This window comes from Chiloscyllium plagiosum, chromosome 21 (genome assembly GCF_004010195.1).
Source record: "Chiloscyllium plagiosum isolate BGI_BamShark_2017 chromosome 21, ASM401019v2, whole genome shotgun sequence".
Classification (NCBI taxonomy): domain Eukaryota; kingdom Metazoa; phylum Chordata; class Chondrichthyes; order Orectolobiformes; family Hemiscylliidae; genus Chiloscyllium; species Chiloscyllium plagiosum.
The window spans coordinates 57,857,393-57,880,320 of record NC_057730.1 but is presented as its reverse complement, the minus strand read 5'-3'; the positions used below and the strand labels follow the sequence as shown (position 1 = coordinate 57,880,320).

At 42.0% G+C, this 22,928-nt stretch overlaps 1 protein-coding gene across 3 annotated transcripts in view; it reads left to right on the top strand.

Moving 5' to 3' along the window:
- LOC122560911 (transmembrane channel-like protein 7) overlaps nt 1-22,928 on the top strand; it is a 99,830-nt gene that overhangs the window by 13,168 nt on the left and 63,734 nt on the right. For 2 of the 3 annotated variants that reach the window (XM_043712161.1, XM_043712160.1), the window contains exons 2-4: nt 1,964-2,186; nt 10,357-10,499; nt 13,760-13,927. In XM_043712161.1, coding sequence (XP_043568096.1) covers nt 1,964-2,186; nt 10,357-10,499; nt 13,760-13,927 — 534 coding nt within the window. The remainder of the gene's footprint in view (nt 1-1,963; nt 2,187-10,356; nt 10,500-13,759; nt 13,928-22,928) is intronic. The other variant, XM_043712162.1, reaches the window with a different exon arrangement.

Genomic DNA, 22,928 nt, shown 5'->3' with positions numbered 1-22,928 from the left:
AATGTGTCTAAATGTGAGATTATCCACTTTGGTAGCAAAAACAGGAGGCAAGTTATCTCCCATGCTGAAGGTAAGCATGCAGGTCCAGCAGGTGGAAAAGAAGGCAAACGGGTAGGTTGGCCTTTGTGGTGAGCAGATTTAAGTTTAGGAGCAGGGATGTCTTACTGCAATTATCTCGGGCCTTGGTGAGACCAGGCCTACTCTCTGCAGTTTTGGTCTCCTTATCTGAGGGAGAATACTTTTGCTATGGAGTGAGTGCAGTGAATATGCACCAGACTGATTCCTGGGAAGGCAGGATTGACATTTAAGGCAATTTTTAAATCTGTTAGGATTATGTTTACTGTACTTCAGAAGAGTAAGGGGGAAATCTCATAAAAACCTATAAAATTCAAACAGGACCAGACAGAGTAAATGCAGAAAAGATGTTCCAGATGACCAGGGGAGTCTAGAACCAGGGATCACAGTAAAAGGATAAGGAGTAAAGCTTTTAGGGCTGAGATAGGGAGAAATGTCTTGACCCAGAGAGTGGTGAGCCAATGGAATTCACTCGGACAGAAAGCAGTCGAGGCCAAAACATGGTACGATTTCAGGAAGGACTGGATATACCACTTCAAGCTGAAGGAATCGATGGATCTGGAGGGGGCGGGGTTGGGGGTGAGGTGAGGGGGCAAGCAGGAGTAAACCATTGAGTTGGATGGTCAGCCATGATCATAATGAATGGCAGAACAAGCTTGCAGGGACAAATGGCCTCTTTCTGTTCCTGATTCTTATATTTCTAAATTGCTTAACACCATCCAGGACCAGGCAGCCTGCATGACTGGCACCCAATCTACCAACTTCAACATTCACTTCCATTTGGATGTAGGTTTGCTCACTGAGCTGAAAGGTTCATTTCCTGTGACATCACCAACCCAAAGAAACCCAAAAGTATAAATAGAAAGCAGGAATTTTCAGCATTGCTTCACATGAGGTCCTCTGAAGATGTTAGCTAGTAAGGTAACAAACGTCTGGAAATGAACCTTTCAGCTCAGCGAGCAAGCCTACGTCCAAAACCTCAACCTGAGCTACAAAACTTCTCAAAACTCGTTGTTCACTTCCTTCTCTGAGCATCAGTATGCCCCATTTACAAGGTGCAGTATAGAAATTCACCAAGGTTCCTTTGAGAGCACTTTTCAAACCCATGGCCACCACTACCTCAAAGGTCAAGGGCAGCAAAGGTCATGGGATCAGTACAACGCACAATTTTCCCTCCAAATTGCACACAATTTTGACTTAGAAGTATGCCACTGTTTCCTCACTGTTGCTCGGTCAGAATTTCAGAACACTGTGTTCACCTACACCACATGAGCTGCTGCAATTCAAGAATGCTGTGCTTTCCACTTCATGGACAATTAGTGATGATCAATAAATGCTACATTAAAATGTTCATATCCCATGGACAAATATGAAAAAGAAATCCAGTAAGCGTTGCTGGAAAAGCATCTTCAGGAGGGCTTATGCCCGAAACGTCGATTCTCCTGTTCCTTGGATGCTGCCTGACCTGCTGCGCTTTTCCAGCAACACATTTTCAGCCATGCTTCTTCAGAACCTTGCTTCAAGCAGGACTTTCAGCACTTTCAGGATTTTTTCCTGATTTTCATTATGTAAGCTCACTGACAGGTGAAATGCAAAAGGACTGTTAGCTCTGATGAAAAATGCCTCTGAATGAAGGGAATGTTTTAGAACTATTCTTAAACTGCTTAATATTTGTTTAAATTGGATTCTGGGAGCCTGGAGTTGGTGAGTGTTCAATGGCATCCAACTTTAAAACAATGTTAAAACAGGCCTTTGTGATCTTTAATATTAATGTATCCACTTAACTGGTGTTTCACTTTGAAGGAATAACTCATTGGCATTAATAAATTATATCATTTTAATTTATATAATTTATTTTTTAATGCATTTTGTTTTACTTTCATTGTAGGTTTCTTCCTTTCTCTCAACCCACTCTTGCGTGAATTGCCTAGTTATCAATCGCTAATTCGAAGGACTTCAACTGGAAGAAGTTCAACCAAACGGAAAAGCATTGCCCCCAGTTATTTGTTTACTTCACTAACTCACAGAAGAGCTGGTTCAGATGTGTGTGAACCGAACATTGGGCCATTGCGAGAAATGCCCGTTAGCATTGAGGAGAAGAAGCGAATCAGGTTAGACTGTCTAGATTGCTGCATGGAAAACATTGCATTTGAATATTGATAAAGCACTAATTAGTTCATGGACATGTTAATTTTTTTGATGCACTGAAGTCAAACATAATAGGGAAGGTGGGACCTGTACAAGAAGAACACATCTAAAACATTGTTCCCCATCCAAAGCCCCAGCATTAAGGGTGTCCCAGTCAATATGGGTAAGTTAAAATCACCCACTACAACAATCCTGTTATTGTTACGTCTGTCTAGAATGTACATATCTCTTCTTCTATCCTCCTCTGCACCTACGCTGGTGGGACAGCAATGTCTTGGCAGGGAGGTTTTGATAGTGCCACTCAGGACGGTTGAAACTAGTGTGGCAAGGGGTGGGAACTGGAGTAGTGGATCACAGAGTCCGAGAGCTGTGCAGCATTGAAACAGAGCCTTTGGTCCATCTTGTCCATGTTGACCAGATATCCTAAATTAATCTAGTCCCATTTGCCAGAATTTGGCCCATATCCCACAAAATACTTCCTGTTCATAAACCCATCCAAATGCCTTTGAAATGTTTTAATTGTGCCAGCCTCCACCACTTCCTCAGGCAGCTCATTTCATACTCACACCACCCTCTGCATGAAAAAGTTGCTCCTTAGCTGCGTTTAAATCTTTCCCCTCGCACCTTAAACCTATGCCTCTAGTTTTGGATTTTCCTACCCCAGGGAAAGACCTTGCCTATTTACCCCACCAATGCCCATCATGATTTTATAAACAAAGATCACCCTTCAGCCTCTGATGCTCCAAGGAAAATAGCCCCAGCTTATTCAGCCCCTCCCTATAGCTCAAAGCTTCCAATCCTGACAGCATCCTTGTAAATCTTTTCTGAACTCTTTCATGTTTCACAACATCCTACCTCTAGCAGGTCAGTAACTGTAGATAATGGGTAAGAGCTTGAGACTAAGGCAAGTATAGCTAAGAGTAAAAGCAGTCAGAGAGAGATTGCTGAGCTCAGCAGAACTTGAGATTTCGACTGTATTTATTTCAATGCAACAAGTATAACAGTAAAATAGATGAATTTGGAGCCTGGATTAAGCATGCAATAATGTTGCTATCACAGAGACATGGTTGAAGGAGGGACAGGATTGCCAGCTTAACATTATTGGAGATAAATGTTTTGGATGAGACAGAGATGGAAGGAAAGGAGATAGAGGAATTGCGTTACTGGTTATAGGGCATATCACAGCTGTGTTGAGGGAGCACACTCTGGAGGGATCTTTCAGCAAGATATTATAGGTAGACTCAGGTATAGAAAGGGGCGGTCGCAATGTTGGGATTATGTACAGACTACCCAGCTGTCAGTGGGAGATAGAGGAAGAGATATGTAGTCAAATTCTGGAAAGATGTGAAAATAACAGGATTGTTGTGGTGGGTGATTGTTAACTTCCTCCATGTTGACTGCAACTCCCTTACTACTGACCTTGAATGGGGAGCAGTTTGTTAGGTGTTTCCAGGAAGACTTTTTGAAGCAGTATGTGGATATTCCGATGAGGGAGGGGGCCATACTGGACCTGGTGTTGGGAAATGAGGTTGGCCAAGTATCACTGGGGGAGGTTTTTGGGAGCAGTGAGCATAATTCTATAAGTTTTTGGATACTTATGAATAAGGACAAAGATCGACCTTGGATAAAGGTGTTAATTTGGGAGAAGGCCACCTATAACCAATTGGCATGACATAGGAGGTATAGTTGTTAGGTTCTTTTACCAAGGTTTCACACATGAGATGCAATTCGCACACACCAACTTCTGCAAACAGTTAAAGTTTATTAAAGCCTGTACAAGCTGGGGGACTCCCTTTGGCCCTCTTCGCAGGCATACTAAGTCGAGTCAAAGTGAGGCCCTGAACAAACAAAATGCATATCCTTTATACAGATCAGTTGGCCATACTTACAGATGCTCTGGTCACTCCCCCATAGTCACATGCCACTCAAGACCATCCCCAGTCACTCACAGTCACATGTTACCCCAGGTACCATGGTAGGATGAAATCATCCTCTGAGGGCAAATGCTAATGCCCTAATCCTGGGGAATCATTATGCAGACAATTTCCTGACTCAGTGATTGCCCAAGACAATACAGGTGCGACATACCTGGCTTGAGGGAATGGCTGAATGGAAGAGATTGAATGACAGTTTAATTTGATAATAGTAGGGGAGTAGTAGCAAATGACTGTCTAATTGGAGTGGGGGTCATTCATGAATGTCGTCTCCACCCACTTCCAGAATGTTCACTCAGTGCAGTTTAACTCTCTAATATTACATCAATGTCCAGAGGGATATTTCAATTTAATCTTTTGACATTACATAGTTAGTAATTTTGTAGATAACACCAAAATTGAAGTTGTGATTGATAGCAGGATATTGATCAGTTGGGCCAGCGGGCTGAGCAGTGACAGATGGAGTTTAATTTAGATAACTGTGAGGTGCTGCATTTTGGAAATGCAAATCAGGACAGGACTTGTACACTTAATGGTAAGATACTCGGGAGTTTTTCTGAACAAAGAGACCTTGGAGTACGGGATCATAGTTCCTTGAAACTGGAGTCCCAGGTAGACATGATAGTGAAGAAGGAATTTGCTATGCTTGCCTTTATTGGTCAGAGCATTGAGTATAGAACATAGAACAGTGGCACAGTGGTTAGCACTGCTGCCTCACAGCACCAGAGACCTGGGTTCAATTCCCGCCTCAGGCAATTGTCTGTGTGGAGTTTGCACATTCTCCCCATGTTTGCGTGGGTTTCCTCAGGGTGCTCCGGTTTCCTCCCACAGTCCAAAGATGTGCAGGTTAGGTGAATTGGCCATGCTAAATTGCCCGTAGTGTTAGGTGAAGGGGTAAATGTAGGGGAATGGGTCTGAGTGGGTTGCTGTTTGGAGGGTCGGTGTGGACTTGTTGGGTCGAAGGGCCTGTTTCCACACTGTAAGTAATCTAATTTAGTCGTTGTAAGTAATCCAATCAGTACATGCCCTTCGGCCCTCGATGTTGCACCGACCTGCGAAACCAATCTGAAGCTCATCTAACCTACACTATTCAATTTTCATTCATATATTTAATCAATGACCATTTAAATGTCCTTAAAGTTGGCGAGTCTACTGTTGCAGGCAGGGTGTTCCAAGCCCCTACTAATCTGAATAAAGAAACTATATCTATCACCCCTCAATTTATATATCTATTTTAATCAATGACCATTTAAATGTCCTTAAAGTTGGCGAGTCTACTGTTGCAGGCAGGGTGTTCCAAGCCCCTACTAATCTGAGTAAAGAAACTACCTTTTCTTTAACAATCTTTCTGAATAAAGAAACTATATCTATCACCCCTCAATTTATATATCTATATCTATGTCCCCTCGTGCTAGCCATCACTAGCCGAGGAAAAAAGCTCTCACTTTCCACCCTATCTAACCCTGTGATCATCTTATATGTCTCAATTAAGTCACCTCTCAACCTTCTTCTCTCGCACGAAAACAGCCTCCAGTCCCTCAGTCTTTCCCCATAAGACAATCCCTCCATACCAGACAACATGCTAGTAAATCTCCTCTGAACCCTTTCCAAAGCTTCCACGTCCTTCCTATAATGTAGTGACCCCAGAACTGTACGCAATATTCCAAGTGTGGCAACACCAAAGTTTTGTACAGCTGCAGGATGACCTCATGGTTCGAAAACTCAATCCCTCTACCAATAAAAGCTAACACACCATATGCCTTCTTAACAACCCTACCAACCTGGGTGGCAACTTTCAGGGATGTGTGTACATGAACACTGAGATTTCTCTGCTACCAAGAATCTTTCCATTAGCCCAGTACGATGTATTCCTGTTGCTCCTTCCTAAGTTAATCACCTCACACTTTTCCGCATTAAACTCCATTTGTCAACTCTCAGCTGAGCTCTGCAGCTTATCTATGTCCCTCTGTAACCTGCGACATCCTTTGGCACTATCCAGAACTCCCCCGACCTTAGAGTTATCCACAAATTTACTAACCCATCCTCTATGCCCTCATCCAGGTCATTTATAAAACGATAGAGAGCAATGGACCCAAAACAGATCTTTGCGGTACACCACTACTAACCGAGCTCCAGGATGAATATTTCCCATCAACCACCACCCTCTGTCTTCTTTCAGCTAGCCAATTTCTGATCCAAACCATCAAATCACCCTCAATCCCATGTCTCCGTATTTTGTGCAATAGCCTACCATGGGGAACCTTATCAAACACTTTACTGAAATCCATATACACCACATGAACTGCTTTACCCTCATCCACCTGTTTGATCACCTTCTCAAAGAACTCAGTAAGGTTTGTGAGGCACAATATACTCTTCACAAAACTGTGTTGACTATCCCTAATCAAATTATTCCTTTCTAGATGATTATAAATCCTATCTCTTATAATACTTTCCCAAAATTTTACCCACAACTGAGGTAAGGCTCAATGGCCCATAATTACCAGGGTTGTCTCTACTCCCCTTCTTGAACAAGGGAACAACATTTGCTATCCCCCAGTCTTCTGGCACTATTCCTGTAGACAATGTCAACATAAAGATCAAAGCCAAAGGCTCTGCAATCTCCTCCCTGACTTCCCAGAGAATCCGTGGATAAATCCCATCCAGCCTAGGGGGCTTATCTATTTTCACACTTTCCAGAATTGCCAACACCTCCTCCTTGCGAACCTCAATCCTGTCTAGTCTAGTAGCTTGTATCTCAGTATTCGTCTTGACAACATTGTCTTTTTCCAGTGTGAATACTGACGAAAAATATTCATTTAGTGCCTCTCCTATCTCTTTGGAATCCGTGCACAACTTTCCACTACTGTCCTTGACAGACCCTAATCTTACTCTTGTTATTCTTTTATTCCTGACATACCTACAGAAAACTTTAGGGTTTTCCTTAATCCTATTCTCATGTCCCCTCCTGGCTGTCTTTAGGTCTTTCCCGGCTAACGTGTAACTCTGAAGTGCCCTAATTGAGCCTTCATGTCTCATCCTTATATAAGCCTTCTCTTTCTCTTGACCAGGGATTCAACTTCCTTAGTAAACCACGGCTCCCTTGTTCAACCACTTCCTTCCTGCCTGACAAGTACATGCTTATCAAGGGCATGCAGTAGCTGTTCCTTAAATAAGCGCCACGTTTCAATTGTGCCTGTCCCCTACAGTTTCCTTCCCATCCTATGCATCCTAAATCTTGCCTAGTCGCATCATAATTGCCTTTTCCCCCAGCTACAATTCTTGCTCTGTGATATCCTTCGCTAAAGTAGACATTATCGAATTGTGGTCACTATCACCAAAGTGCTCACCTACCTCCAAATCTAACACCTGGCCTGGTTCATTTGCTAAATCTAACGTGGCCTTGCCCCTTGTTGGCCTGTCAGGAAACTCTCCTGCACACATTGGACAAGAACTGACTCATCTAAAGTACTCGAACTATAGCATTTCCAGTCAATATTTGGAAAGTTGAAGTCCCCCATAGCAAGTACCCTGTTACTCTTGCGCCTATCCAGAATCATTTTTGCTATCCTTTCCTCTACATCTCTGGAACTATTTGGAGTATAGGAGTTGGGAGGTCATGTTGTTGTTGCTGTACAGGATATTGGTTAGGCCATAATTGGAATACTGCCTGCAATTCTGGTCGCCTTGCTATAGGAAGAATGTTGTGAAACTTGAAAGGGTTCAAAAGAAGATTTATGAGGATGTTGCAGGAGTTCGAGAGTTCTGGTTTATAGGGAGAGGCTGATTAGGCTGGGGCTATTTTCCCCTGAGTTTTGGAGGCTGAGGGGTGACCATATAGAGGTTTATAAAATCATGAGGGGCATGGATAGGGTGAATAGCTAAGGCCTTTTCTTTAGGGTAGGGGAAAAAGACTAGAGGGCTTTCGTTTAAGGTGAGCAAGGAAAGATATTTAAGGGACCTCAGGGGCAACTTTTTCATACAGAGGGTGGTGCTGTATGGAATGAGCTGCCAGAGGAAATGGTGGAGGCTGGTACAATTGCAACATTTAAAAGGCATGTGGATATACACATAAATAGGAAGGGATTGGAGGGATATGACCCAAATGCTGGCAATTGGAACTAGTTTAATTTAGGATATCTGGTTGGCACGGATGAGTTGAACTGAAGTGTCTGTTTCCGTGTACAATTCTATGACACTGTTGACCCCTTGTGGTGCCAGAAGCTTGACTGTGACTGCATTACGCTGCCTATTCTTTCTGGACTGTCTGGTATTCACCCATTCAATTCTTTACTTTAGTCCCTTGAGCTGGGGTGTGACTACCTCTCAAAATGTGTTATCCACATAACTCTCAGCCTTGAAGTTGTGCCACATGCCTCCAAGTACTGTTCAAAGGGGAGGGGAGACAATGGCCTAGTGGTATTATCACAGGTCTGTTAAACTTGCCGTGGCTGATATTGAAGTATGAATTCGATAAATATCTGGAATTAAGAGTGTAATGATGACCATGAATCCATTGTCAATTGTTGGAAAAACCTATCTGGGTCACTAATGTCCTTTAGAGATGAAAACTAAAGTGTGTGATACCATTACCTAAGGTTTACAACGCAGGGGCCCCCCTCAGATCCATAGTCTCATTCCCTGGCACACCAACATACTGCCTAGCAAAGGAACTTCACCCTAAACTGAAATACCTAGTAGAAGCCTCAAGCCACTCCATCCACCCCACCCAAGAATTCCTGAACATCATCAGAAACACCAGGATAGAAGAGGACGAAGTCATGGTCTCCTCCTCCTGGTTCTATTCACATCAATTAACATCCGAATGGCCAAAGAAACACTGACCTCATACTCGACAAACCAAGGACACAAACACCAGACAGCACCAACTCCATCAGCAAGGACAGCATCCTCAAGCTAGTAGACCTAGGAACCCTCCAACCACAGGGGATCTTTCCTCAATCCTGAAGAAGGGCTTATGCCCGAAACGTTGATTCTTCTGTTCCCTGGATGCTGCCTGACCTGCTGTGCTGTTCCAGCAACACATTTCCAGCTCTGATCTCCAGCATCTGCAGACCTCACTTTCTCCTAGTAGACCTGTGCCTCACTACCCACTTCACCTTCAAGGACAAGACCTACAAACAGATCAACGGTTCACCAATGGGATCAACAATAGCAGGATTTTTAGCAGGAGCAATAATGCAGGGACTCGAACAATCAGTCCTCCCCATGCTCCAACCTAAGCTTTGGGTCCGCAATGTGGGTGTCACCTTTCTCACCACGAAACGGAACAAATTAGAGGAACAACAGGTACCTGGTGAACACAGTCCACCAAATCTTAAACAACAAATCCAAACCAGAAGACACAACATGCCCAGAGACTCTAGCCACACTACCATACATCAAAGACATCTCGGAGATGACTACCAGACTACTCTGACCCCTTGACATCATGGTAGCCCACAAACCTATCAGCACAGTAAAACAGCTCCTGATGAACCTAAAGGACCCTGTACCAACAACCAGAAAAACGAATGTCATTTACAAAATACCCTGTAAAGACTGCAACAAATACTATATCCGTCAGACAGGCAGGAAACTAGCCACCCGGGTACATGAAGACCAACTAGCCACCAAAAGACAGGGCCAGCTATACTAGTATCCTTACACACAGACGAAGAAGGACACATCTTCGACTGGGATAACACATCCATCCTAGGACAGGCTAAACAGAGACATGCACGGGAATTCCTAGATGCCTGGCATTCAAACTCGAACACCATCATTAAACACATTGATTTGGACCCCATTTACTAGCCTCTGAGAAAAAGAACTGGAAATGATATCATCCACTGTAACAGACTGAAACACAAATAGAAAGCGGGACAGAACACCAGCGCTTCACCAGATGCTCACTGGTGATGTTACCGAGCATGGTGATGAAACGTCTTGAGAACAAACCTACCAGCTCAGCGAACAAACTTACAACTTGCATATGTTGTGTTGACAGCATTTACAGAGAAGTTATAGCTTCAAAGGGGCGAGCTGTCAGAAGATTCTTGGATTTTAGATCTCAGCAGAGCACACAAAAGCAATATTAATTCATGATTAGTGCATGTTTAATGTTTTGGTGGGTTTTTTTTTACAAGCATTAAAGTGTGTCTGATTTAAAAGTTTTATTCTCTCGCTTTTTTTTTAGAGCTAGTCCAGATTATCAAACTTACATGTTAACAAAATATGATCAAGGCCGTCTGTTTAGAAAAAAGGCAAGATTTGTTCAAACTGTCAAGGAGCGTTTATCCAGCCTGTGCCTTTGGAAAAAAGACATTCATGACATAGAAGGTGGGAAAGTTCGAATTATCATTCAGTTAAACAGTTAAACAGTTAAATTGCATCAGTTTGTATGATAAAATGTTAACAGCTCACTTAAAAAAAAATTGTTAATTTGAATTATTAAAAAAAAATTTGGTGTGAAATGTAAGACTAGTTTGTTTATCCAATAAGAGAAAGAGAACTTCAGATCATGAGTGGCTGGGATTTAATTGTCAGGTTGTAATCAAATTTATTATGGAACACTGGACAATAGATACTTATTTATACTAAAGGTACAATGTAATTTATATATGCAAATTAGTTTAGTTTGAAGGTGGCACTGCAGATTGAGAAAGTGATTAAAACTGCAGATCAAATCCTGAACTTTAAGAATAGTGGCTGGAGTACAAATACAAGCAAGTTTATAAGAACCTTTGCATAACAGTGACTTGGTTTTAATTGGTATACTGTGTCCAATTCTCGACACTGAACTCCAGCTAGAATGCAAACGCTTTAGAGCAACTGCAGAAAAGATTTAAGCAAATGGTTTCCAGGGGTGAGGAATTTCAGTTACCAGGATACAAGCTGATGATCTCTTTTTATAAAGAAAAGTTCAAGGGAAGATTTGGTAAATATTTTCAAAATCATGAGGAATCTGGGAAGTACTGAAGATCAGACTAGCCTTGTGCATATCCACAGATCCCTGAAGATGGAGCAAGTAGGCAAGGTGATTAAAAAGGCAGTTGGGATGCAATCCTTTATTAGCTGAGGCTAGTATACAAGAGCAAGGATGTTATACTGGAACTGTACAAAACAGTGTTTAAGTTATAACTGTGGTGCTGTATGCATTTCTGGTCACCACATTGTAGGAAGGATGTGACGTAGCTCGAGAGGGTGCAAAGGAGATTCACTAGGATGCTGTGTGGGATGGAGAGGAAGCAATGGATAGTTTGTGGTTGTTTTCCTTGGAGTAGCAAAGTTTGACAGGGGACCTGGAAGAGGTACTTAAGATTATGAGAGGCAGAGATAGACTGGATAAGGAGGCATTTATTCCATTGGTAGAGAGGTTAATAACCAGAGGCCAAATATTTAACGTACAAAGTAGAAGGCAAAGAAGAGTTAGAATCATAGAGATGTACAGCATGGAAACAGACCCTCTGGCCCAACCCGTCCATGCCGACCAGATATCCCAACCCAATCTAGTTCCACCTGTCAGCACCTGTCCATATCCCTCCAAACCCTTCCTATTCATATACCCATCCAGATGCCTTTTAAATGATGTAATTGTACCAGCCTCCACCACTTTCTCTGGCAGCTCATTCCATACACATACCACCCTTTGAGTAAAATGTTGCCCCTTAGGTCTCTTTTATGTCTTTCCTCCTCACCCTAAACCTATGCCCTCTAGTTCTGGACTCCCCCACCCCAGGGAAAAGACTTTGTCTATTTATCCTATTCATGCCCCCCATGATTTTATAAACCTCTATAAGGTCACGCCTCCGACGCTCCAGGGAAAACAGCCCTCGCCTATTCAACCTCTCTCCATAGCTCAAATCCTCCAACCCCGGCAACATTCTATTAAATCTTCTATGCATTCCTTCCAGAGCAATAACATCCTTCCTGTAATGTACTGACGAGAACTGTACAGAGCACTCCAGTTGAGGCCTTACCAGTGCCTTATATGGCATAGTGGTTAGCACTCAGTGACAGGGACCCTTGAGAATTCTTTTCACTCAGAGGGTAGGAAGAATCTGGAACACACTGCCTGAAAGTGATTGAGTCAGAAAGTCTAGTAATATTTAAACAGTATTTAGGTATTCACTTGTGTTACCATAGCCTTCAGTGCAAGGGGCCAAGATCTGGAAAATGGGATAAGTATAATCAGTTCTTTGTTGACCGGCCAGAAATGATGAGCTGAATGCCCCAGTTTGTGCTGTAAACATCTGAGTCTGAGTAATCAAGAAGACTAATGGGATGCTAACCTTTATCATGAGATGATTTGAACATAAAAGTAAGGATGTTGTGCTTCTGTGAGCTTGGTGAGACTATATCTTGAATACTGCATGCAGTTTGGTCTCATTTCAGGAAAGATGTAAGTGGTTTGGAGGCAGTTCAGACAAGCTTTACTAGATTGATATCTGCAGCAGGTTGTCTTAATAGAAAAGAATAGTTTTGAAGACCAAAGTGTTATTGTATTGATATTTCTAAGATTCTGAATGATCTTGACAAAGTGGATGGAGAAATGATGTCTACTCTTGTGGTGAGAACATATTGGGGATATTATTTTAAATCAGCAGTTGCTCTTTTAAGGAGATGAGCATTTTTTTCTTTCAGAGGCTTTCGCAACTTTCAAACTCTCTTTCTCAGAAAATGGTGGAGGCAATGCCATTGAATATTTTAAATGTAGAGGTGGCTCTTGTTAAATATGGGAATTGAAGGTTTTTGGGGATAGATAGGATTAAGGAATTTGGAATGCCAACAAATAAGCCATAATTGTATTGAATGGTGCCCTAAAGGCTTTGTGGGTCTCCCTACAGCACATTGACTACAGCAATTCAAGAAGGTAGCTTGTTATCACCTTCTCAAGGTCAACTAGGAACATGTAATAAATGCTGGTCCAGCCAGCTACACATATGTACCCTGAATTTTAAAGAAACCGGCTTGAAAGGCTTAATTCATAAGCTTGTATACCTGGCTGTTGAAGCTAGGTCAGTTGAAAATTTAAAACTGTGATCAATTGATTTTTGTTAGGAGAATGTATTCCCCAAGCATATGAAATCAAGGCAGGTAAATTGAATTGAGGTAAATAACACCCACTATGTAATAGAATGACAGGATAGGTTCAAAATGGCCTTCATCTGTTTTTGTATTCCTAGCTGGTTTTTAGACCGTAGATGAAGGAGCAGAGTAGCCCATTAGGCCCATTGAGCTTGCTCCAGTTAGCTCCTCCAGTGCTCCCTTCATTGAAATCATGGGCTGATCTGATAATTCTGAACTCCACTTTTCTACTTAATCCCTATGATCCTTTACTGATTAGGAATGTCTGTGTCAGCTTTGAATATACTTAATGACCCAACCTTGACGATCCTCTGCAATAAAAAATTCTACAAATTCATTAGTCTCTGAGAGAAAGAAATTCCTCCTCATTTCTGTCTTAAAATGGGTGACCTCGGACCTCCCCACAAGAGGAAATAAACTCTCTGCATCCACCCTAAGTAATTTTATATGTTTCAATAGGTCTCCTCTCATTTGAATATTGAATTAATTTGATTTTTCTTTATGTCTTGCAGGCAAATTTGGCACTGGAATCCGATCTTACTTTTCCTTTCTTCGTTTTCTGGTTTTGTTGAATTTTGTGATATTTCTGTTAATGTTTGCTCTTGTCACACTTCCAACCATCATTTCAAAGACCAGATTTGTTAACACTACGTATGCTGACATTCCCTCCTCTGTAGTAGGTAATTAATCAAATGTATTAAATTTGTGATTGCAGATTTTATTTTTGGAAGCTTGTCTTAATTGTAGTGCTCATTAGACTCTTGATCCAATCAAAAATGAACTCGATGAATCGGGTAGTATGCAAACTACTGGATTAGTACTTTCACCTTTTGCATATAGATAACATGTTGTTGGCTTCTTGTGGGACAATGAAATTGATGACGATCATGTTATGATGCTTTGATGCTGCTGGGATCTTTCTCACTCCAATCTAGTTTTGTTCCAGTTGTGACCCATGCCTTTAATTATTTTTCTTGTGTTGGCACAGCTGTTTTGCATACATGAACAGAAAAATCTATTCCTCATTTAAATCTATGCAGTATAGTGACTATCCATCATGGACATATTTCTGCAACAGTGTTCTTAGGCTGATCCTGACCATGCCTTTTTTGGCATATCTTGTTATCTGTTGTTTTGGTCAATACATCTTTGGTCTCTAGTTGGTTAAAAAAAAATTGCAATTTAAAAATTTTGGTCACTTGCAACATATCAATGGTTTATCTATCTCCACTAGGATCCTTATTGATAGTATCAGAACCATTTTGTGTGAAGATGCTGACTCATGTGTGGGGCCTTGGAATGATACTGGGATAAATGCAAGGTAGTGATGTGGCTAATGGTAATCAGAATGTGATAGGAAGGGATAGGAGAAAATGAGGTCTGCAGATGCTGGAGATCAGAGCTGAAAATGTGTTGCTGGAAAAGCGCAGCAGGTCAGGCAGCATCCAGGGAACAGGAGAATCGACGTTTCGGGCATAAGCCTGAAGAAGGGCTTATGCCCGAAACGTCGATTCTCCTGTTCCCTGGATGCTGCCTGACCTGCTGCGCTTTTCCAGCAACACATTTTCAGCTAGGAAGGGATAGAGCTTACAAACATCAGAATGAGCGAGCAAAGAAGGTCAGATTGGTAAACATGCCATCGAGATAGAATTACAGGCTCTAAATGTGAATACATACAGCATGTGTAAAAGATTGATTAATTGGCAGCAGTAATTGAAATAAATAAGCGTGATATCATGGGGTGATGTTGAGGTTCTTTTACTGGAGATGGTCATTGCCTTGCGTGACATGCATATTACTTGCACCTTGTCAGCCCAAACCTGCATTTGGACGTGGACTACTTTGATATCTGAGGGGTCATGAATAGTGCCTTTTTGAATATTTGCAGTCCATATGTTATAAATATATCCGTAATGCTGTTTGGGAGTTCCAGGATTCAGATCCAGGAATAGTAAAGTCATGGCAACGTAGTTCGGGGGATGTTGCATGGCTTGGAAGGAAACTTGCAGGTGGTGGTATTCTCATGTTTGTGCTGCCCTGTTTGTCTGGGTGTTTCAGGTTGCATTTTTGAAAGGTGCTGAAGGTTTTAAAGAACCTGATGATTCGTTAATGCATATCTTGTAGGCGCTGCATATTAGTAAGGGAAGGAGTGAATATTCAAGTTATTCAATGGAGTGCCTGTCAAATGAGGTACTTTGTTCCTGAAATTGCTGAGTCGGAGTATTACTCATCAGGCAATTGGAGAATATTTCATCACATTCTTGACTTGTAAATGATGATCCAAGTTTTAAGGAGTCAGGAGTTGTGTTACTCACTGATTTATTCCTAGCTTCTGACCTGCTCTTATGTAAATGGCCACAGTATTTGCATAGTTGGTCCAGCTCAGTTTCTGGTTAATAGTAACCCCCAGAATGCTGATAGTAAAGGATTCTGAGATGGTAATACCTTTAAACATTAATAAGAGATTATTTGATTCACTCTTGTATAAGATGATCTTTGTATGGCACTAGTTTGTCACAGTTGTTACTTGCCAATTATCAGCCTAAGCTAGAATGTTATCCAGGTCATCATCGCACAGAAATTCCTTCAGAATCTGAGGAATTGCAAATGATACTGGACCTTGCAATTATCAGCAAACATCCCACTTCTCACCTTACGATGGAGGAAGGTCTTTGATGAATTAGCTGAAGATAATTGGGCCTGAGACATTACCCTGAGGAACTCCTATTGAAATGTCTTGGAGCTGACAAGATTGACCTCCAAAAAACACAACTATCTTCCTTTGTGCTAGGTATTAATTCAACAAGCAGAGATTTCCCCCTGATTTCCATTTACTCCAGTTTTACTCGGGCTCCGTGTTATCACACTTGGTCATATGTAGCCTTGATGTTAAGGATAGACACTTTCGCCACGAATTCAACTTCTTTGTCCATGCTTTGACTGGAATTGGAAGTAATGGTATTCCAATTGAGTAAAGGTAACTGTAAAGACATGAGGGAGGAGCTGACACGGAAGGTGGTGGAGTAGCAATGGCAGGGGTTTTGGGGGGTAGTTTGGGAGGTAGCAGAAATTCATTCTAAGGAAGAAACAGCTTACTAAACGGAGGACAAGACAACCATGGCTGACATGGAAAGTCAGAGACAACATAAAAGCTAAATAAAAAGCATACCATGTGGTGAAAATTAGAGGGAAACCAGAGGATTGGGAGGCCTTCAAAACCAAGCAGAAGTCGACTGAGAAAGCAATATCGGGGAGAAGATGAAATATGAGAATAAGACAGCTAGTATTGAAAAGGAGTTTGCATATGGTTTTTCTGCATATATAAAATGTAAGAAAGAGGCAAGAATAGACTTTGGACTGCTGGAAAATTAAGATGGAGAAGTAATAATGGGGGAAAAAAGAAATAGAGAAACTGAATAGGTACTTTGCATTAGTCTTTACAGTGGAAGTAGCAGTATATCAGAATTTCAAGAGAGCAAGGGGGCAGAGATAAGTGGAGTGGCCATCACTAAGAAGAAAGTGTTGAGGAAACTGAAAGGTCTGAAGGCAGTTAAATCACTGGGAGCAGATGGACTGCATCCCATAGTTCTGAAGGAGACAGTGGAGGAGATTGTGGAGGCATTGGTGATGATCTTTCAGGAATTACTGGAGATAGGGACGGAGCCAGAGGACTGGAAAATGGATAATGTAACACCCTTGTTTAAAAAGGGAGGGAAGCAGAAGACAGGAAATTATTAGCCAGTTAGCCTGACCTCAGTCGTTGGTACGGTTTTTTGTGGAGTCCTTGGAAGTGCAAGGTAAAGTAGAGCAGTACCAGTACAGCTTCATCAAGGGGAAATCAGGCCTGACCAACCTGTTAGAATTCTTTGAGGAGGTGAAAAGCAAGTTAAACAAATTCGAGCCAGTGGACATGATCTATCTGGATTTCCAGAAGATTTTTGACAAGCTGCCGCAAATGCTGCTGTTAAATAAATTAAGCGCCCATGGTGTTAGGAGCAAGGTACTGGGGTGAATAGAGGATTAACTGACTGGCAGAAGGCAGAGATTCGGGGTAAAGGGGTTGATCTCAGAATGGCAGCAGTGATGAGTGGAGTTCAGTAGGGGATTACAACTATTCACAATATACATCACCAGGCTGGATGAAGGAGCTGAGGGCATTGTTGCTAAGTTTGCATATGACACAAAGATAGGTAGAGGGACAGATAGTGTTGACAAAGTGGGTTGGCTGCAGAAGGACTTGGACAGGTTAGGAGAGTGTGCAAACTCCACATAGACATTCTTTTCATGTCTGCATGGGTTTCTTTTGGGTGCTCCAGTTTCCTCCTACAGTCCAAAGATGTGCAGGTTAGATGGATTGACCATGCTAAATTGCCCCATAGTATCCAGGGATGAGTAGGTTAGGTGGATTGTCCTTGGAAAATGCAGGGTTACAGAGATAGGGTAAGGGATGGGATGCTCTTCAAAGGGTTTATATGGACTTGATGGGCCAAATGGCCTGCATTCACACTTGTATGGATTCTAATTCTAAACAAAGTGGGCAAAGAAAAGGCAGGGTTCGAATACAAAATTAAAATGTATGAGGTAATGTACTTGATGGAAAGAATAGAGGTGTGGACTATTGTCTAAATGGGGAAAGGTTTTGGAAATCTGAAGCACAGAGGGACATGATTCTCTTAAGGTTAACATGCAGGTTCAGTAGATAATTAGGAAGGCAAATGTAATATTAGTATACATTTCAAGAGGGCTAGAATACAAAAGCAAGGATGTAGCATTGAGGCTGAACTAGGTTCTGGTCAGACCCCATTTGGAATACTGTGGGAAGTTTGGGCTCCATAATTAAGGAATGATGTGCTGTTCTTGGAGGGGATCCAAAGGATGATCCAGGAGAAGAAGGGCTTCTCACTTGAGGAGTTGTTGAGGACTCTCGATATGTACTTGACGGAGTTTCGAGGGATGGGGGGGAATCTAATTGAAACTTATAGAATAATTAAAGGCCTGAATAGTGGATTTGAGATTAGTAGGGGAGACTAGGCCCTGAGGGAACAGCCACAGAGTGAAGGGACGACCCTTTAGGACTGAAATGAGGAGGAATTTCTTCAGCCAAAGGGTGATGAACCTGTTGAACTCATTGCTCCAGAGGGTTGTGGAGGCCAAATTATTGAGTGTACTTAAGATAACATAGTTCTTTGAAAGATTTTTGATAAGAGGATCAAGCATTACGGGTGGAAGACAGGAAAAAGGAGTTGAGAATTATATTCGCCATGATTAAATCGTGGAGCAGACTTAATGGCCGAATAGGCTAATTCTGCTCCTATGTCTTATGGTCTTACGTCAAAGGCAATAAGTGCTGGCCCAGCCAGTGATGCACACGTCACAAGATTGAATAAAAAAAAAGCTGTTTCATGAATCTTCATGAAGTCTGCAATCAATGTTGAGGACTCCCAAGGCTACTTGCTCCTAAGTATATGCAGCTGTGCTGTCACCTTTGGTAGGTTTTTACAATTGATGGGACAAGACATACCTGGGGATAGTGATGGTTGGACCTAGGGTGTCCAGGTGATCACAAAGTTAAATTCCTTTTGTCAGACTTTGTGGTTGTTAGGTACTATTGAATGATTTGCTTAAATTTTAGAGGTTGTCAAAATTCCATCGCATTGCTGTAGATCTGGAGCCATGTGTAGATTAGACCAGGTGAGGATTTTATTTAAAAATTCATTTTTGTGGGATGTGGGTGTCGCTGGCTGGCCAATATTTATGGCCCATTCCTTGTTGCCCTTGAGAATGTGGTGTTGAGCTGCCTTCTTGAATCGCTGCAGTCCACCAGCTGTGGGTTGTCCCACAATGCCATGAGGCAGGGAATTTCAGGAATTTGACCCAATGACAGTGAAGGAACTTATATTTATAAGTCAGGGTAATGAGTGGCTTTGAGGTGAACTTGAAGGTGGTGGTGTTCCCATGTATCTGCTGCCCTTGTCTTTCTAGATGGAAGTGGTTGTGGGTTTAGAAGGTTCTGACTAGCGGTCTTCGGTGAGTTTCTGCAGTGCATCCTGTAAATAGTGCACACTGTTGCTACTGAGCGTCGGTGGTGGTAGAAGTGGATGGTTGTGGATATAGTGCCAATCGAGTGTGCTACTTTGTCTCGGATGGTGTCAGGTTTCTTGACTGTTGTTGGAGCTGCACCCACCCAGGCAAGTTTCAGATGCCTTTCCCCTAGGATATTAGGGAACCAGATGGGTTTTTACAACAATTGAGAATGGTTTCATGGTCATTATTAGACTGACTTTTAAATCCAAATTTATTGAATTCACATTTCTCTGTCAGCCATGTGGATATGCCCAAGCTGTATTGTGGGTGCATGGATTACTCATCCAGTGACATCAGCACTTTGCTGATTCTCCTGCATTACCCCAGTATCCTTTCTGTAATATACAGAATGGTGATGGCAAGTCATTTAGAAAATCTTAATGAGTTGAAGAGTTATGGGAGAAGGCAGGAAAATGAGGGTGAGGAACATATCAGCCACGATCGAATGGTGGAGCAGCCTCGATGGGCTAAATGGCTAACTTTGTTCCTATATCTTATGAACTTATGAACAATCAGGCATGGTTTTATGAAAGGGAAATCATAGTTTGCAAACTTATTTCAGTGCTTTGAGGAAGTAAGAAGCAGGGTGGATCAAGGGGAACCTGTCAGCATAGTGTTTTACTTTGTCCCACACATTTTTGAGAGAACAAAAAAAAATTATTCATCTCTGTCCCTGTAAGTTACAGACGAACATAGGTAAGCTACAGAGCTGAGCTGAGAGGTGGCAAATGGAGTTTAATGTGGAAAAGTGTGGGGTGATTCATTTTGGAAGTGGTAACAGGAATGCAAAGTACTGGATTAATAGTAAGACTCCTGGTAGCGTAGATGAGCAGAGAGTTCGCAGTGTCCATGTACATAGATCCCTGAAAGTTGCCACCCAGGTTGATAGGGTTATTTAGAAGGCATATGGTGTGTTAGCTTTTATTAGTAAAGGGAATGAGTTTCGGAGCCACGGGGTCATGCTGCTGCTGTACAAAACTCTGGTGTGGCCACTCTTAGAGTATTGCGTACAGTTCTGGTCACCGCATTATAGGAAGAATGTGAAACCTTTGGAAAGGGTGCAGAGGAGATTTACTTGGATGTTGCCTGGTATGAAGGGAAGGTCTTATGAGGAAAGGCTGAGGGATTTGAGGCTATTTTGTTAGAAAGAAGAAGGGTGAGAGGTGACTTAATTGAGACATATCAGATAATCAGAGGGTTAGATAGGGTGGATAGTGAGAGCCTTATTCGTCAGATTGTGATGGCTAACACGAGGGAACTTCACTTTAAATTGAGGGGCGATAGATGTACGACAGATGTCAGAAGTAGTTTCTTTACTCAGAGTAGTAGTGGTGTGGAACACCCTGCCCGCAACAGTAGTAGACTTTAACGACATTTAAATGGTCATTGGATAGGCATACGGATGAGAATGGAATAGTGTAGATTAGATGGATTTCAGATTGGTTTCACAGGTCAGCGCAACATCAGGGACCAAAGGGCCTGTACTGTATTGTAATGTCCTATGTTCTGTGATCTAAAGAGCACCCCCAAATTTTAAAACCGGTCCTCCAGTTCTGTATTCATCTACAAGACTAAACATCCATTCCATGTCCACCTTGTCAAGGTTTCCCAATTCAAACTGAGAAGAATTTTGATGAGAGATAGGCAGACAAGTGAAATTAAGGCTACAATCAGATCAACCATGATCTCATCCAATAGTGGAGCAGTCTATTCCTGCTTATATTTGCTATGATCTTATAACTTACAATTAAACTGATACCAATGTACTAACAGCTAGTTTCTTTTATTATTTCATGTGTTGTGGGCATTACTGTTTAAGGCAGCATTTGTTTCCCATTTCCAATTGCTGAGCGGCTTACTATGTCATTTCAGAAGGCAGTCAAAAATTGTCATTGGATACAGAGTCAAGACAGCCAAACTAAGAAAGAATGACAATGAATTAGGGAAGGGAAGAAATTGCAGAGATTTTTGCTTCATCATTTAGTCACTGGTGAAATTCCAGAAGACTGCAGCGTGGCTAATGTTGTTCCACTATTAAACAAAATTAAGCCAGGGAACTACAAGCCTGTGAGCCTTAAATCAGTGGTAGGCAAATTGTTGGAGAGCATACTAAGGAACAGCATCAACCAACATTTGGATAGTCAAGGTTTGATTACGGATAGTCACGGAAAGTCATGTCCTTACAAATCTTTGAGTTTTTCAAAGAGGTAACCAAGAAGATAGGTGACAGTTGGGTTGTGAATATAGTCTATATAGACTTTAGTGAGGCCTTTGACAAGCTCCTGCATGGCTGGCTAGTCATGAAGGTTGGTTGCATGGGACCCAGAGAGAGCTAGCTAATTGGATTCAAAATTGGCTCGATGATAGAAAGCAAAGGGTGATGGTTAGTTCTTGGACTGGAGGCCTGTGACTATTGGTGTGCCACAGGGGTCGGTGCTGGGACCTTTGTTATTTGTTATTTACGTAAATGATCTGGATGTCAATATATAATCTATGGTTAGTAAGTTTGCAGATGATACAGCATTAGGAAGTATCATTGATAGCGAGGAAGGTTACCAGAAATTACAGATCTGGAGATGCCGGTGTTGGACTGGGGTCTACAAAGTTTAAAAATCACACAACACCAGGTTATAGTCCAACAAATTTAATTGGAAGCACACTAGCTTTCGGACCGTCATCAGGTGGTAGTCAAATTACAAAAGGATTTGATCAAATGGGGAAGTGGGCAAATGCAATACAGATAAGTGTGAGGTCTTGCACTTTGGCACGTCACACCAAGGTAAGACTTATACAGAAATGATAAGGTCCTGAGGAGTGTTGTGGAACAGAGGGATCTAGTAGTACAAGTACATGGTTCTTTGAAAGCAGTGTCATAGGTAGACACAGTGGTAAAGAAGGAATTTAGCATGCTGGCCTTTATCGGTTGAGGCAATGAGAAGAGGAGTTGGGATTTTATGTTCCAGTTGTATAAGTTGTTGGTGAGGCCACATTTGGTGTACTGTGTACAGTTTTGGTCACTCTGTTATAGGAAAGACATAGCTAACTGGAAAGAGTGCAAAGAAAATTTGAGGATTTTTTCAGGACTAGTAGGCCTGAGTCATAGGAAGAGATTGGCCAGGATAGACTTTACTCCTTGGAACGTAGAGAAGTGACTGGTAACTTTCATGAGATGTATAAAATCATGAGGGGCATAAATACGATGAATCCATACCATCTTTTTCCCAGGGATGGGGAATTGAAAGCTAGAGAGCATGGGTTTCAGGTGAGGGGGAAAGATTTAAGAAAGACCTGAGGGGCAACAACTTCACGCAGAGAGGGATGCATTTATAAACTGGGATGCCAGAGAAAGTGATTTTGCCTGTCCTCGGATGCTGCCTGAACTGCTGTGCTCTTCCAGCACCACTAATCCAGAATCTGGTTTCCAGCATCTGCAGTCATTGTTTTTACCCTGCCAGAGAAAGTGGTTGAGGCAGACAGAATAGCAACATTTTAAAAAAATTTGGATAGTACATGGATGGGAAGAGTTTAGAGGGATATGTGGACCAAATGCGGGCAGTTGAAACTAGCTGAGTGGGCACCATGGTGCATGGAGCAGTT